We start from the raw sequence: 17,865 nt of genomic DNA, 5'->3' as shown, positions 1-17,865 counted from the left end.
TTACAGATAAATCCCTCTTAAATGCCTCGATTGATGCCACATGCTTAGCCAGTGCAACCCAGATCCTGAGCACTCACAGGGTGGAAAAGGCAATTTTCTGTCACCATTGCCTCTTTTGCCAATTAACTTAATTAATGTGATCTCTGCCTGGTTCTCAATCCTTCCACCGAATGCTGTATACTTAAGACTCCTTATTTTGATCCCTCCAACCCTTCCCCCTCCCCTCCCCAAACCGAGTGGAAACATCTCCAAAACACTTATTAATAAATGAATTTTTGAAAAAAATAACTGTCATCCTTAGGGAAGTAGAGGAAGCGAAGATGGCTGGGAAGAGGGGATGGAACTCATGTTGTAAGGACGAAGAGGCACTTTGCAAAGAGGCGGTGGGGAGGGGAGAGATGACAGTGGGTGGAGGAGGAGGAGCAGTAAGCTGTCCAACCCCTCTGCAACTCCGTACATCATGCGACAGACTCACAGCTGAGGTTGTGGTTTAGTTTTCGCTGACAGCAGCCATCGCCTAAAAGGTAAGAGCATGAAGCAAATTTGTGCTGCGTATCTACGTGCCACTGAGCCCAATGCCCAACCCACACGTGTAACAGCAGCAACAGGAAGGGCGCAGTAAAATTGCTGGCTCCATCCCCAGCCCTTGACTGACACCGACCAGCTAAACTGCCCGATGACTTTGAATCATGTAAGATCTACAGTTATTTTGGGGGAACTTTTTTTTAAGAAGTCCAGTTGCAGTTCTGGCTATGCAGAATAAGTTCGAACAATTTTGGGTCAGAGTTTCTTTTCAGAAAATACATTTCAGTCTCGACCTGTGCTCTGTTAATAATTAACAGTCGCTTTAGCAAGAGATTATCAGTGATCTCAACTGGAGATTTGTGCCGGGTTATTTTGTAACTACTGTCCCCCTTAATCTCCTGCATTCTTGAACCAGCATTGAATAACAAATAAAATAGATTTTTGGAACCATCTCTGAATTTCTTTTCAGGGAAATTAGATTGCATTGTTTTAGGCTATTTTATTCGTGGTCTTTCTTTTTCCAAAATGACCTGAAGGAAAGAGGTGAAGGAAGATGGCCAATGGTTTACAGAACTGGCCTTTCAATGTTTAATTTTGCCCTTCCTCCACTCTACAATTTTCTCCTCTCCCCTCATCTCCCATCTTGTGCTGAAGTGCAAGGTACAGGAACTGTTGATTTTTGACAGGCAAGTTTGTAAAAGTTTACAGAAGCAAGGTGGGTAGATAGGATTAAAGATGCAGATTAATCATGTGCACATTGAATGGGTGCAACGTGCTTGAGGGGCAGAATGGTCTCTTCCTGATCCTATATTTCTGATTTGATCTGATTTATTATTGAGACATGTATTAACACACAGCGAAAAATATTGTTTCTTGCACGCTATACGGACAAAACATACCATTCATAGAGAAGGAAAGGAGAGAGTGCAAAATGTAGTGTTACAGTCATAGCTAGGGTGCAGAGAAAAATCAACTTAATGCAAGGTATGTCCATTCAAAAGTCTATGATAGTAGCAAGGAAGTAGCTGATCTTGAGTTGTTGGTACGTGACTTCAGACTTTTGTATCTTATTCCTGACGGAAGAAGATGGAAGAGAGAATGTCCAGGGTGCGTGGGGGCCTTAGTTATGCTGACTGCTTTGCTGAGGCAGTGGGCAGTGTAGAGAGAATCAATGGATGGGAGGCTGATTTGCATAATGGATTGGGCTACATTTACAACCTTTGTAATTCCTTGCGGTCTTGGGCAGAGCGGGAGCCATATCAAGCTGTGATATAACCAGAAAAAATGGTTTCGGTGGTGCATCTGTAAAAGTTTGTGAGGGTCGTAGCTGACATGCCAAAGTAGAGGCGTTGGTGGGCTTTCTGTGTATTGTTTCTGTATATAAGCCTTGGACAGCAGCACAGGATAACCAGTCTGAATCCAAATTCACACACACATATGAAGCTGCTGGTTAGTAATCAGGAACAGAATTCACTGATGTGTCACGGTGACACCATAGTTAACACTGCTGCCTCACAATGCCAGGGACCCAGGTTCACTTCCACCCTCAGCTCACTGTCTGTGTGGAGTATGCACGTTCTCCCCGTGTTGGTGTGAGTTTCCTCTGGGTGCTCGAGTTTCCTCTCGCAGTCCAAAGATGTGCAGGTTAAATGGACTGGCCATGGTAAATAAGAACATAAGAACATAAGAAATAGGAGCAGGAGTAGGCCATCTAGCCCCTTGAGCCTGCCCCGCCATTCAGTAAGTCATGGCTGATCTGTCGTGGCTCAGTTCTACCTTCCCACCCTCTCCCCATAACTCTTAATCCCCTTGCCTATTAAAAACCTATCAACCTGCGTCTTAAATATATTTAGCGAGGCAGCCTCCACCACTTCAACGGGCAGAGAATTCCAGAGATTCACCACCCTTTGAGTGAAGAAGTTCCTCCTCATCTCCGTTCTAAACCGCCCCCCCTTTATCTTGAGGCTGTGCCCTCTAGTCCTACTGTCCTTTCTGAGCGGGAAGAGCCTCTCCACCTCTATCCTATCCATCCCATTCATCATCTTATATGTCTCAATGAGATCTCCTCTCATTCTTCTAAACTCTAACGAGTACAAGCCTAGTTTATTCAGCCTCTCCTCATAGTTCAAACCCCTCAACTCCGGTATCAGCCTAGTAAACCTCCTCTGCACTCCCTCCAAGGCCAAAATATCCTTGCGTAAGTGCGGCGACCAAAACTGCACACAGTACTCCAGCTGCAGCCTCACCAGTGCCCTGTATAGTTGCAGCAAGACCTCCCTACTTTTATATTCAATCCCCCTCGCTATGAAGGCCAGCATCCCATTTGCCTTCCTGACCACCTGCTGCACCTGCAGGCTGGGTTTTTGCGACTCATGCACAAGGACCCCGAGGTCCCTCTGCACTGTTGCATGCTGCAGTTTTTCGCCATGTAAGTAATAGTCCTTCCTACCATAGTGGACAACTTCACACTTGCCAACATTAAATTCCATTTGCCAGTTCCTGGCCCATTCGCCCAGCCTATCTAGATCCTTCTGCAGACTTTCCACATCCTCCGCACAATTTGCCGTTCCACCAATCTTGGTGTCATCAGCAAATTTCGACACCATACACTCGGTTCCCTCCTCCAGATCATCTGTATAAATGGTAAATAGCTGAGGCCCCAGCACCGACCCCTGGGGCACTCCAGTAGTCACCATGTGTGGGGTTAGGGGATAGGGGAGTGGTGGGCCTAGGTATGATACTCTGTCAAAGAGTCGGTGTAGACCTGATGGGCCAAATGGCCTCTGTCTGCATTTCTGTAAGGATTGTATGTTTCCCTTCCCCCAGCTAAGGGATGTATAGACCAGTTACATCACTTTCTCATTGAGACCAATCACCTTAGCCCAACTAAGGTCAGGATTTTCCAGCCCTTCCCGCTGACAGAATCTTCCACACCTGCCAAAGGCAACCCCTCTGCAGCAAGACAGAGCCACGCAAAATGTCATTGTCATCGGCGGGACAATATGATCCCACGAAGGGTGAGCACATCCAGCACCGGAAAACCAATGCTGTGGTGGGTGGGGGGGGTGGGGGGGAGGTGGTGGTGGTAACAATACCCCACTCTAAAGCTGAAAGCTGAAAGAATATTGCAATTCAAGATGAAGTGTCAAGGGTAAAACTAGAAGTATTTCAACAAGTCTCTAGTCAATAATTTTAAGTGGTGAAAAGGTGCAAATAAAAGCTTTGTCACCAACCACACTCCAGTTTATAATTTACTAATATTTCTTGCAGCTTTATGAAAAATTAAATAACAATTACCACATCCAGAAATGCAAATTGTGGAGAAAATCTGGACTGAAAATATGCAAAATAGAAGATAAAGTAATGACAGGTGAAGAATTGGAGATGTAATCACCAAATAATATTTCTGACATGACAGTTACCCTACAGGGACTTGAATCTATGTTCGCTACACTCTAGAACTGGATTAACTTCTCACTAATCCATATGCATTCTCTGGCAGGATGAAACTGTTCAAAGCAATCAATGAACCTCAGTAATTAAGATGGTCGCTGCATTTGGAAGATACTTACGGCTTCATTGCAACCACCAACTCATTTACAAGTACTGGCAGCCAAGGAGACCTCATCCGATTGCCTCTGTAATTAGTAAAGAAATGTCCCTTCAGCAGCATGGTCTGCAGATCTTTCAGGCAGCAATCAATGCTGTTTTGCCTCAAAACATGATCAAAAACAACATTAGGATAGAAGGAAACAGGCTAGTGATACAAAATCAGTGCTTCCCTGTGCACAAGAATGTCTACCTTGTTGGATTTGGAAAGGCCGTGTTGGGAATGGCAGCTGCCATGGAAGAGATTCTGGGAGACCACCTGCTCCAAGGAGTGATCAGCATTCCTTTTGGAATTCAGCGGATTCTTCAGTTGGCTGGAAAAGAGTAAGAAATTAAAAGATTAGCATGTCTATTTTTCTTTGCTATTGGCCGGTAGCTCCAATGAGTTTCCCTCTGATCTTTCCCTAACAAACCTAACCAAGCTGGAGGGTGACTCTGTTTGGGATTACTTGAAAAACATTCAACAACTGCTCAGGTAGTAAATTTGTGGTCCGATTGTAAAATTGAATTATACCGACCAGTACGTTTGCAGATTCAATTTCTGGTCTTGCTGAATAACTAATTTCAGTGTGGGGGAGAAGTGGAAGCTACATTTGGTCTCAGTGCTTCTATGTTCTGGAGGTGGAAACTGAGCTGCTCCTGATTCTTAGCCAGACTCCTGATTCATGCTGGAAAATGATGGTGGGTGGAGAAAGGGGTATTAAGTGAGGATACTCACTATCAATAAGCAAAGACGAGTAATTGTTGGTACTGAGGGGGTGCTCAATACCCACAGAACCGTACAATGCATGGGTACAATGCACCTTCAGAAGAGGAAGATGACTTTATCGAAACATAAGGTTATGAGGGGGTTTGATAGGGAGATGCTGAGAAGGTGTTTTCCCTCGTGGGGGAATCTAGAACAAATGCACTCTATATTGTCTCTAGTGCTTAACTGCTTCGCTCCTGATAACTCTGCAGGGACATGCTTCTGAGACCTCAGACAAAAATACAAGCAATGGAAGGAGCCAGACATAACCTCCCTGATGAGAATGCTTTAAAGGCAGCCAACACTATCCATCACTTAGTGAAAGGACTTACCACAGATGACCTGCTTTTTGTGCTTATCTCAGGTACAGAAATTGTTTGTCTAATCATCATTGCAAATGTGCTGTACATAATAATCCAATGCCTCAGGTTTAGCCCAGATCAATATCCGCTAATCTGAAGGTTGACTACAATACCATTATAAAAGTTTTGAAGTATTCACTGAAATAAATTAAGTTGATTGACATTGGCACTTTACAGGATTCCTGCAGTGCCATGTGTGGTATTGGTTTCAGGTCTGATCTTTGCTGGTTAGAGAGCAAAGTACTGCAGAAATAAAAACGGATGAAGCTGTTAATGTTCAGCAGGTTTGGCAGCCTCTGCAGTGGCAAAGACATAGTTAATGGGCAGGCTTTTGACCCACTCGAAATCCAGAATCAAAATCGAGCCCAGTGTGTTAGGTCATCAGAACTGGGGAGTACTTAGAGATGTTTTGATTTGATTTATTATTGTCACATATATTAGCATACAGTGAAAAGTATTGTTTCTTGCATGCTATACAAACAAAGCATACCATTCATAGAGAAGGAAATGAGAGAGTGCAGAATATAGTGTTACAGTCACAGCTAGGGCGTAGAGAAAGATTAACTTAATGCAAGGTAAGCCCATTCAAAAGTCTGACAGCAGCAGGGAAGTAGCTGTTCTTGAGTTGGTTGGTACGTGACCTCAGACTTTTGTATCTTTTTCCCAACGGAATAAAGTGGAAGAGAGAATGTCCAAGGTGTGTGGGGTCCTTAATTATGCTGGCTGCTTTTCCGAGGCAGCGGGAAGTGTAGACAGAGTCAGTGGATGAGAGGCTGGTTTGCATGATGGATTGGACTACATTCATGACCTTTTGTCGTTTCTTGCTGTCTTGGGCAGAGCAGGAGCCATACCAAGCTGCAATACAACCAGAAGGAATGCTTGCAATGGTGCATCTATAAAAGTTGATGAGAGTCATAGCTGACATGCCAAATTTCCTTAGTTTTCTGAGAAAGTAGAGGCGTTGGTGAGCTTTCATAACTATAGTCTCAGCATGGGGGGATCAGGACAGGTTCTTGGTGATCCGAACACCTAAAAAACCTGAAGCTCTCAACCCTTTATACTTTGTCCCCGTTGATGTAGACAGGGGAATGTTCACCTCTATCCTTCCTGAAGTTGATGACAATCTCCTATGTTTTGATGACATTGAGGGAGAGATTATTGTCACCGCAGCAGTTCACCAAATTCTGTACCTCATTCCTGTACTCTGTCTCATCATTGTTTGAGATCTGTCCCGCTATGGTGGTGTTGTCAGCAAACTTGAAAATCAAATTTGAGGGGAATTTGGCCACACAGTCATAGGTGTATAGGAAGTATAGTGGGGGGCTGAGAACACAGCCTTGTGGGGCACTAGTGTTGAGGATAATTGTGGAGGAGGTGTTGTTGCCTATCTTTACTGATTTGCCTGTGAGTTAGGAAGTTCAGGATCCAGTTACAGAGGGAGGAGCGGAGGCCCAGGCCACAGAGTTTGGAGACGAGTTTCATGGGAATAATAATGTTGAAGGCTGAGCTGTAGTCAATAAATAGGAGTGACGTAGGTGTCTTTGTTATCTAGGTATAACAGTGTTTTGAGCAGAGACAGGCGGAAGGCAAGAGGAAAGAACAAATACATGGTCTGTGATAGAGCAGAAAGCAGGAGAGTGACAAAAGAGATGATAGGGCAAAAAGACATGGTAATTATGCAAGTGAAGAAAGAAAAGATGCAACTGGGCAATGAAGAATCATCACCATTAGCAGCTGCTGTTCACAGCAGAAGGGTTATGACCTGAAATAGTTAAACTTGATGTTAATTTTTAAAAATTCTTTCATGGGATGTGAGCACTGTCAGCAAGGTCAGCATTCGTTGCCCAACCCTAATTACCCTCAAATTCAGTGGCTTGCTAGGTCATTTCATAGGGTAGTTAAGACTCTGCATTGGATCTAGGGTTACATGTGGGCCAGTCCAAGTAAATATGGCAGGTTTCCTTTCCAAAAAGGTATTAGCGAACCAGATGGGATTTCATGAAAATCAGTATGGTCGCCATCACTGAGACTAGCTTTATATTCCCAATATTGATCATTTAAATTCCACCACCTGCATAGGCATTCAACACTAAATGCTATTTTTTTTGAGTGCCACATTCCCAGAGGAATCCTGCATTCCTGTCTTTCTAGTTTGTGTGGTGGTCACCTAACCTCTCTCCCCTGGTCTCTTTACAGCCGCAGTGATCACCTGCTGAAGCTCTACAAAACTCTCAGCTTCTGTATAAAATTCTTAGGAATTGGCAGGGTAGATGCTGGTGGGATAAAAGGTCCACCATTTCAGACTGAGATGTAGCACTCCAGAAGGCTGTAACTCATAGTCATAGAGGTTTACAGATGGAAACAAGCCTTTCGGCCCAACTTGTCCATGCCGCCCAGTTTTTACCACTAAGCTAGTCCCAATTGCCCGCATTTGGCCATATCTGTCTATGTCCATCTTACCTGTGTAACTGTCTAAATGCTTTTAAAAAACAAGATTGTACCCACCTCTACCACTGCCTCTGGCAGCTCGTTCCAGACGCTCACTACCCTCTGAGTGAAAAAATTGTCCTTCTGGACCCTTTTGTATCTCTCCCTTCTCATCTTAAATCTATGTCCACTGGTTTTAGATGCCCCTACGATTGGGAAAAGGTGTTGGCTATTGATCTATTATATGCCCCTCTTTATTTTGTAGACCTCACTCTATAAGATCACCCATATTTTATATACATATATAAATTCACCCTATATATCGCCTCCTACATTCCGGGGAAAGAATGTCCCAGTCTGTCCAGCCTCTCCTTATAACTCAAACAACTCTTTGGGATTCACCATCCTGGACAGCTTTAGATGTTCAATCATTATGGACACTAAGAGAATATAAGGATAGGGTATGAAAGTGAAGTTGATACGAAAGATCAACCATGATCTTACTAAAGAATAGATCAGGTGTAAGAGGCCTTACAGCCTACCCTGCTTTTATTTCTTATGTTCTTTTGCTATCCTGTGCGCTGCAAATGCCAGCCACACGGCCACCTTTCAACCGTAGAATCCCTGAGGTACAGAAGGAGGCCATTCTGCCCAAGGGGTTTGTATCGACTCTCCAAAAGAGCATCAATACCAGCCATACCCCCTTCAAATTGGACACTAAGGGGCAATTTAGCATGGTCAATCCACCGAACCTGCACATCTTTGGAAAGTGAGCGGAAACTCATATAGATATGGGGAGAACTTGCAAACTCCCCACTGTGCTAACGCTTGAGTAGTTGACTGCAGTGTATCTGTTCCATGATTCATGAAGTGTTGCATAGTTTCTCCAAAGTGCAGGAGATAGAACCATAGAAAAATAGGAGCAGGAATAGGCCATTCGGCCCTTTGAGCCTGCTCTGCCATTTGTTATGACCATGACTGATCATCCATCCAGTAACTTGTTCCCGCTTCCTCCCCATATTCTTTGATCCCTTTAGCCCCAGGAGCTATATCTAATAACGTTTTGGCCTCAGCTGCTTGTTGTGATAGCTAAATCCAGAGGCTCACCACTCTTTGGTTGAATAAGTTCTCTTCATCTCAGTCCCAAATGGTTTACCCCGTATCCTTACCCAGCTTAATCTAACACAGACGTTCTTTACAAACTATCTGATAACCCTCTAATACAGAGAGTGCTAACATCCAAACCTTACCTGAATTGGAAAGAGAAATGCAAGCAATATTATTAAGTACGTCCTTAAACCATAATTACAATTCTGAACAGAATTCCACCCTTTTAAAAGGTACCAATCAACCATGAGTTAATTCCCTTCTGTGCAAGTTCACATAGAGCCACAGAGGTTCACAGCATGGAAACAGACCCTCAGCCCAACTTGTCCAAGCTGCCCAGTTTTTACCATTAAGCTAGTCAGTTCCAATTGTCGAAGTTTGGCCCACTATACACATCTCACCCATGTAACTGTCTAAATGCTTTTTAAAAGACATAATTGTACCTGCCTCTACGACTACTCTGGCAATTCATTCCGGACATGCACAACCCTCTGCGTGGAAAAAATTGCCCCTCTGGACCTTTTTGTATCTGTTCTCTCTCACCTTAAAGCTATGTCCTCGAGTTTTAGATTCCCCTACCATTGGGAAAAGATGTTGACTACCTACCTCACCTGTGCCCCTCATTCTTTTACAGACCTCTATAAGATCACCCCTAAGTCTCCTATACTCCAGGGGAAAAAGTCCCAGTCTATCCAGCCTCTCCTCATAATTCATAGCATCCTAGTGAATCTTTTCTGCAGTCTTTTTAGTTTAATGCTATCCTTTCTATAATGGGGTGACCAGAACTGTGCACAGTATTCTAAATGTACCCATTAGTTTGTGAGAAGATTTTTTTTTCACAATCTCTAACCTGGCCTGTGTAAACTTTATGCTTAAGCTTGCTTTATATCATCCGCGGAAAACTTGGCATGCTCAGGTCTGTAACAGTTATTAAACATGGTTTCTTTAGGAGGGGGGTCTGCTTTATTGCCAGCTCCAATCCCCCCCATCACCCTGGAGGAGAAACAGTGCCTGACCAAACAACTTGCCGCTAAGGGGGCAACGATTCAGGAGCTCAACACAGTCCGCAAGACACTCTCTCTGTTGAAGGGCGGAGGTTTGGCTAGAGTCGCCCATCCTGCTCAGGTCAGTATACCTTTTCTCTTTGTTGACTGAGACTTTGCTGATTGTGATACATTGAATGAGATTGCAATCAATTGCTGGCCTAATCCACAGTGGTGTTAATCAGAATGTCAGCTGGGTCTCAGTGGTCACAGTTCCATCTCTGAGCCAGAAGGTTATGGGTTTCACGTGCTGAGTACATAATCCAGACTGATGCCCCAGTGCAGTACTGAGAGAGTGCTGCATGGTCAGAGGTTCTGCCTTTCATTTGAGAAGTGGATGTGAAAGATCCCTATGGTACTTTTCAAAGAGGAGAGAAGGAGTCTCCCAATACCCCAGCCAACATTTACCTGTGAACCATCACCAGCCAACATTTACCTGTGAACCATCACCAGTACAACAGACTACCTGGTCATTGTCTCACCCCTGTCTGCACATTTGGCTGCCATACTTCTCAAAACAAAGATTAGTGCCAAAAACTCTGTATTTGTCCGTGACTGGGATTTTCAGGTGCCGCTGAAATGAATGGACATTTGGCTGGAATGGCAAATTCTCCATTCTCATATGCAACAGGGGAGGCAGGCAAGATTAGAGAATCCCGCCCTTTGTTTCAAATACTATTAATTAGCTGTGAAGCACTTTGAGATGCCTGAAGCTTACGAAAGCTACTATCTAAAATTCTTTGTATGTTACAATGGTGAAGATTCCAACTCTTTACCCCTCTAGCCACATAGGGACCCTCAGCTGACTCAAGCAATGTCACAGATACAGCACCTTATCTGTTCCAGATGGTGCATCAAATGGCTTCTGCTCTCAAGCCTTTATACACAAAAGATGGCATCAACGGTCACAGGATTGTGGCAAGCCACATTGCACAAAAACACTTTTTGAAACATTGGCCCAATGGTCATTTGTTTGTATAAGTCTAGGCACTGGGTGCCAGCAGGTAACTGAATTACAGGGAGGAGGAAGATAGGGTGAGTGCATTATGCCTGAACATCGCATTATCAGCTGATATCTAAACATGCGCATTTCATAGCAGGCACACAATGATGAGGAGGAACCTCAGTTGATTTTCTTCTCACAAGTCCTCATGATCTCTACTCGCACCTTAATCCTCTATCACTGAACATACACTCACTTTAATTTGCCATTAAAGGACTACATGGTCAGAAAGTCTTGTCAGGAGCAACGATTTCTTGTGAAAATAAAAACTTCTTGGTTTCTCACCTGATTCTTTATCTTTAATTAGATATGCATGTCCCTTAGCTCCATCCTTTAAAGTAGGCTATCCAATCCGATCCATGTGTAAAAAAAAATTTCTAAGTGGGAAAATGCTTAGGAAATCAGAAACACAAAGTGACTTGGGAGTCATTGTTCAAGATTCTCTTAAGGTTAACATACAGGTTCAGTCGGCAGTTAGGAAGGCAAATGCAATGTTGCATGTAGAGAGGGCTAGAATAGAAGAGCAGGGATGTATTTCTGAGGCTGTATAAAGATCTGGTCAGACCCCCTTTGGAGTATTGTGAGCAGTTTTGGACCCAATATCTAAGAAAGGATGTGCTGGCCTTGGAAAGGGTCCAGGAGGTTCACAGGAATGATCCATGGAATAAAGAGCTTGTCATATGAGGAACGGTTGAGGACGTTAGGTATGTACTCGTTGGAGTTTAGAAGGATGAGGGGGATCTTATTGAAACTTACAGGATACTGCAAGGCCTGGATAGAGCGGACGTGGAGAGGATGTTTCCACTAGTAGGAAAAACGAGAACCAGAGGGCACAACCTCAGGCTGAAGGGATGATCCTTTAAAACAGAGATGAGGAGGAATTTCTTCAACCAGAGAATGGTGAATCTGTGGAACTCTTTGCTGCAGAACGCTGTGGAGGCCAGGTCATTGAGTGTCTTTAAGACAGAAATAGATAGGTTCTTCATTGATAAGGGGATCAGAGGTTATGGGGAAAAGGCAGGAGAATGGGGATGAGAAAAAAATCAGCCATGATTGAATGGCGGAGCAGACTCGATAGGCCAAGTGGCCTAATTCTACTCTTATGTCTTATGGTCTTATATTACAGTCCTGCCAAGATAAACGGCAATTTAAATAGCCTGTTACATATGCCAACAGAGAGGAGACATGCTATGTGGGGGGAGGGCATAAAATTAATCCTATTACTAAGAGTCTTTAGATTAGTTGCCATTTTGGGGCACTTATCCAAAGGCTTAATTTCCTTCACTATGTACAGAGGCCAAACTTCTTCAGTGCAGAGGTAACAAACTTTTATAGTCTATAATGTGGTTCCTTAAAATCAACCCAACATTACAAACTGAAACTTTATTTGTTTTCCCTATGGTCACCTCTGCTGCTTTGATATTGTTAAGGAGTAGGAACTGACAGGTTTTTTTTTTAATCAATTTTCTCCCTCCTGCTCCTCTTCTAAAGATACCTTGTGCTACTCAGATACGGTCCCGAGTGCCGACTATCCTCCAATACCTGATTGCAGGTGGCTATCCACTATGGGTGAACCTGGACAATAAATTTTCAGCCAGGCATTTGATAGTGTAGCTATGGAAATCTTGCAGTTGGCAATCACCAGGTGGAACTTCCAGTCAGAGTCACTTAGGTGGCAGTCAAGAGCAGGGATAAAATTTACTCCTTTATGGATTAAATCTTGCTGAGGTCATTTGTAGCCCTTACACCCTTTCACTAACATCACCTAACACAGAAATCAAAACAGATCTCTGGAATGTATGACACAGTGCCACACCATGTAATGTGTTTACCCACTTAGCTTAAGGACATCTCTGATGGATTATGAAATGATTTAACCACAGCAAGTGTAAAAGTTTATTTGTTAGTCACAATTAGGCTTACATTAACACTGCAATGAAGTCACTGTGAAAATCCTCTCGTCGCCACACTTTGGCGCCTGTTCGGGTCAATGCACCTAACCAGCACGTCTTTCAGATCATGGGAGGAAACTCACGCAGACACGGGAGAACATGCGAAGTCCACACAGTGACCCAAGCCAGGAATTGAACCAGGTCCCTGGCGCTGTGAGGCAGCAGTGCTAACCACTGTGCCACCATGCTGCCCCCTTTAGTAAGCAAACGATATTTACAGATTCTGTAAATATGTAATCTCAGCAAAATGGGTGAGAATATTGACCTGCATCTAATGTCTTTGACTATATACCATGTAAGGTTGTTGATTAAAAGCTGATGATGCAACAGGTAGTTTTGATCAGAGATTGTACTAATAATTGAAATCATCTTTGGAGTTAGGACTCTGAATACAAATTTATTTATACCGAACCCTTGTAATGGTGCTGTAATCAGGTTCAGCTGTACGAGAGGTTGAAGTCTGGAGCAGTATAAAAAAGATATGGTTTTTTTTGGCAGGTGGTGAGTCTCATCATGTCTGATGTTATTGGAGACCATTTGGAGTTTGTAGCCAGTGGCCCAACTGTACCTAATTCACAAAGTAAAGAGGACTGTCACAAGATACTGTCAAAATATAACCTAGCATCATCCATGCCAGAATCTGTGAAAGTTGTTCTGTCTCAGCCCAGCACAAAAATGGATCAAGAGGACCCCCACGGTTTTGCTCATGTGTGTAATTTTGTTGTGGGGTCCAATGCAATTGCCTTGGAGGAAGCAAAACGTAAATCAGAAAGCTTGGGTTATAACACCTCTGTCCTGTCTACTGTAGTCAGTGGAGATGTCAGGACTGTGGCCAAATTGTACAGTCTTTTGATTCGATATGTGTGCTCAGTTCTGGCAGCTGCCAATTTGAAATATGTGCATGCAAGTAAACTGAAAGATGAGATCCTGCAGATGGTTACAAGCATGGAACTATCTGACTTCCATCTAGACGGCTGTTTGGAGCTGTTAGAGGAGACGCGGCGTTCCAGGAAACCAATATGCCTTCTGGCAGGGGGTGAAACTACAGTTCGGCTCCAGGGCAAAGGTAAAGGGGGTCGAAATCAGGAGCTAGCCTTGCGTGTAGCCTTAGAACTACATTGCATAAAATCAGAGATTCCACAGAACGCACTTACAAAGCATGAAGTTGTTTTCCTGAGTGGCGGCACCGATGGACAAGATGGGCCAACTGATGCAGCCGGCGCATTCGCTTACACCGAACTGGTGGATAAGGCCTTCAGTGAAGGGCTTAACGTAGAGGACTTTATAAATAACAATGACTCCTTTACTTTTTTTAGCAAGTTCAATAATGGGGCTGATTTAATTGTGACAGGCCTGACAAATACTAATGTCATGGATGTGCAGGCAATTGTTATTCAACCCAAGGAAACTTAAGCTATTCATGAGGAGAAGGCAACTCACTACCCGATAACGCGGTGGAGTCTGAATTGTTGAATGGTTTCGAGAGAGATAAACATGTTTCCAATAAAGAAAGGGAAAGCGGGACATGAAGAGATAGGAAGGCGGATTTGAGACCAGGGAAAGATCAGCCATGATTTGACTGAATGGCAGAGCAGGCTCAAAGAGGTGAATTTGCCTACTTCTGCTCTTTACTCCTATGTTCCTAATGTGTATTGAAAAAAAATTTCTCTAATTGATCCGGATCTATAAACAAGAGACATAATTTTGTACTCTTATTTTGTTCTTTTGTCAATCCTATTACTGCTACAGTGAGTGAAACTAAGACCTTACATTACTCTGCTCTAATCGTTAGTGATATCAGCAAAAGAAACAAGGACGTGTGTATGGTTTTGCTATGTTAAGCATTGGCATTGCCAGTTAATGCAAACAACCTTTGGATCAGGTATGCCACAAGCCAGCAGCACTTTGGAGGTCACTGCACCTATTTTTCAAACAATGTTATTCAAATAAAGAAACAAACATTCAAGATTCCTTTTCTCAACAGCTTAGGAGCTAGCCAACATTTTGTAACAGAAAACACCATTGGAATTTTGGGGGCGACAGTGATGTAGTGATAATGTCACTGTGCTAGTAATCCAGGGACCTGTACTATTGCTTTGCAGACATGGGTTCAAATCTCACCACAGCTGCTAGGTGGGCAAAGAATGCTGGCCGAGCTACTGAAGCTCACATCCCCTGAGTAAAAAAAAACCCTTAAATTCAATTAATAAAACTTAAATGCTATCAGCATCAGTCATGGTGACCATGAATACATCATCAATTGTCATAAAAATGCATCTGGTTTACTCATGTCCTTTCAAGCCAGAAATCTGCATCCTTACCCAACTCCCCATACACAGCAACATTTTAACCGTGCTCTGAAACAGCCACTTAATTCAAAAACAATTAGGGATGGACAAAAATGCAGGCAATGCCAGTGGCACCCACATTCCATCAAAGGATAAAAAAAAATTTTTTTGTAATTGTGGGGATTTAAAAGTTACAGGCTTTGATCCCTAATAACGCAAAACAAAAACCGACATATGTCTTATATCTACAATCAATGTGCAAAAGTGTGCAATAGAAGCTGAAGTCCATAAGACATAGGAGCAGAATTAGGCCACTCAGCCCATCAAGTCTGCTCTGCCATTCAATCATGGCTGACATTTTTCTCATCCCTGCTTGCTAATCATTCTTGGTTCACAGCATTATGAAGCTTCTTAGTTAGCAGTACACTTATTTGCAAAATAGGGAATGAATACACTGTAGTCATGACATGATACAGATAGGACAAGAAGGACTGATTTAATTTCTCGTCTTAGTGCCTCAACTGAGGACAAAGAACAAAGAAAATTAGGGCATAGGAATAGGCCTTCAGCCCTCCAAGTCTGCACCGACCATGTTGCCTGACTGAATTAAAACCTCCCACTCTTCTGGGGACCATATCCCTCTATTCCCACCCTATTCGTGTATTTGTTGAAACATCACTATTATATCTGCTTCCAATACCTCCCCCAGCAGCAAATTCCGGGTACCCACCACCTTCTGTGTAAAAAAAAACTTGCCTCGTACATCTCCTGTCTAACTACAGTTGGGATCAGCACCTTAGATTGGTTCCCTTTCCCCCCCTCCCCCCCACCCCTTAATTGCCATCAGTAACCCTTTCTGAAAGTTGTAGACAGGTGGACCGGAATGAAAGGAGACCCCTCTCATCCTCATTTTCCATTTCACATGAAAACACTGGCCACATGGTTACTGCAAGTGAAACCATTTCTCAGCACAGCTTTGAGTTATTGACAAGTTGGAGGGCTAGGCAGACAAGTGACAGGTGAAGTTCAATGGGGAGAAATTTGAAGTGATTCACTTGGCAAAAGAATGTTTATTTATTAGTGCCACAAGTAGACTTACGTTAAGACTGCAGTGAAGTTACTGTGAAAATCCCCTAGTCGCCACATTCAGGTACCTGTTCAGTTACATAAGAACATAAGAAATAGGAGCAGGAGTAGGCCATCTAGCCCTTCGAGCCTGCCCCGCCATTCAATAAGATCATGGCTGATCTGTTGTGGCTCAGTTCCACATTCCCACCCTCTCCCCATAACTCTTAATTCCCTTGCCTACCAAAAACCTATCTACCTGTGACTTAAATATATTTAGCGAGGTAGCTTCCACCACTTCAATGGGCAGAGAATTCCAGAGATTCACCACCCTTTGAGTGAAGAAGTTCTTCCTCAACTCCGTTCTAAACCGCCCCCCCTTTATCTTGAGGCTGTGCCCCCTAGTCCTACTGTCCTTTCTGAGCGGGAAGAGTCTCTCCACCTCTATCCTATCCATCCCATTCATCATCTTATATGTCTCAATGAGATCGCCCCTCATTCTTCTAAACTCTAACAAGTACAAGCCTAGTTTATTCAGCCTCTCATAGCTCGACCCCTTCAACTCCGGCATCAGCCTAGTAAACCTCCTGTGTACTCCCTCCAAGGCCAAAATATCCTTGCGTAAGTACGGCGCCCAAAACTGCACACACTACTCCAGCTGCGGCCTCACCAATGCCCTATACAGCCGCAGCAAGACCTCCCTACTTTTATATTCAATCCCCCTCACTATGAAGGCCAGCATTCCATTAGCCTTCCTGACCACCTGCTGCACCTGCAGGCTGGGTTTTTGCGACTCATGCACAAGGACCCCGAGGTCCCTCTGCACCGTCGCCTGCTGCAGTTTTTCGCCACGTAAGTAATAATCCTTCCTACCATTATTCCTACCAAAGTGGACCACCTCGCACTTGCCAACATTAAATTCTATTTGCCAGTTCCTGGCCCATTCGCCCAGCCTATCTAGATCCTTCTGTAGACTCTCCACACCCTCCACGCAATTTGCCGTTCCACCAATCTTGGTGTCATCAGCAAATTTCGACACCATACACTCGGTTCCCTCCTCCAGATCATCTATATAAATGGTAAATAGCTGATGCCCCAGCACCGACCCCTGGGGCACTCCACTAGTCACCAACTGCCAATCCAAATAGCACCCATTAACCCCCACTCTCTGCCTCCTATTTGACAACCAATCCTCTATCCATGCTAACACCCTACCCCCAACTCCATGTCCCCTGACCTTCTGCAATAACCTCTTGTGAGGTACCTTGTCAAACGCCTTCTGAAAATCAAGAAAGACCACATCCACCGGCTCTCCTCTATCCACCGCCCTAGACACATCCTCATAGAACTCCAGTAAATTTGTCAGACATGACTTCCCCTTAACGAAACCGTGCTACACTGAGGGAAAATTTAGCATGACAAATACACTTAACCAGCACGGTTTTTGGATTGTGGGAGGAAACCAGAGCACCCAGAGTACACCCACGCAGACACAAGGAGAATGTGCAGACTCCAGACAGATAGTGACCCAAGCTGGGAATTGAACTCAGGTCCTCTGAGACAGCAGTGCTAATCACTGTGCCATCATGCTGCCAACACAATAGCAGCTTGAGGAAAAGGTTATGCTGTGAGATGCACTGCCTGACAGTCTGTTGCAGTCAGGTTTGATGGACGCATTATAAAAGTAATTAGACTGTAATCTGAAAAGAAAATGTGCAGGGTTACAGGGACAATGC

At 43.8% G+C, this 17,865-nt stretch overlaps 1 protein-coding gene across 4 annotated transcripts; it reads left to right on the top strand.

Annotated features, from left to right (window-relative positions):
- Positions 1 to 369: 369 nt before the first annotated feature.
- glyctk (glycerate kinase) lies at positions 370 to 14,491 on the top strand. Of its 4 annotated transcripts, none has more exons than XM_080218918.1 (6): positions 370 to 524; positions 3,796 to 3,895; positions 4,028 to 4,458; positions 5,095 to 5,246; positions 9,728 to 9,903; positions 13,275 to 14,491. In XM_080218918.1, exons 3-6 carry the CDS (start codon positions 4,070 to 4,072, stop codon positions 14,187 to 14,189), a joined length of 1,632 nt encoding a protein of 543 aa, XP_080075044.1. In that variant the 5' UTR covers positions 370 to 524; positions 3,796 to 3,895; positions 4,028 to 4,069; the 3' UTR covers positions 14,190 to 14,491. The 4 variants fall into 4 exon arrangements, with proteins under 4 accessions (XP_080075044.1, XP_080075037.1, XP_080075052.1 ...); XM_080218926.1 differs by lacking the exon at positions 370 to 524 and adding an exon at positions 1,404 to 1,509; XM_080218911.1 differs by lacking the exon at positions 3,796 to 3,895.
- Positions 14,492 to 17,865: the final 3,374 nt, after the last annotated feature.

Source organism: Carcharhinus amblyrhynchos, chromosome 3 (genome assembly GCF_965287045.1).
Source record: "Carcharhinus amblyrhynchos chromosome 3, sCarAmb.v2.hapA, whole genome shotgun sequence".
NCBI lineage: Eukaryota > Metazoa > Chordata > Chondrichthyes > Carcharhiniformes > Carcharhinidae > Carcharhinus > Carcharhinus amblyrhynchos.
The sequence above is the reverse complement of the archived record's forward strand: the minus strand, read 5'-3'. Positions and strand labels throughout refer to the sequence as shown.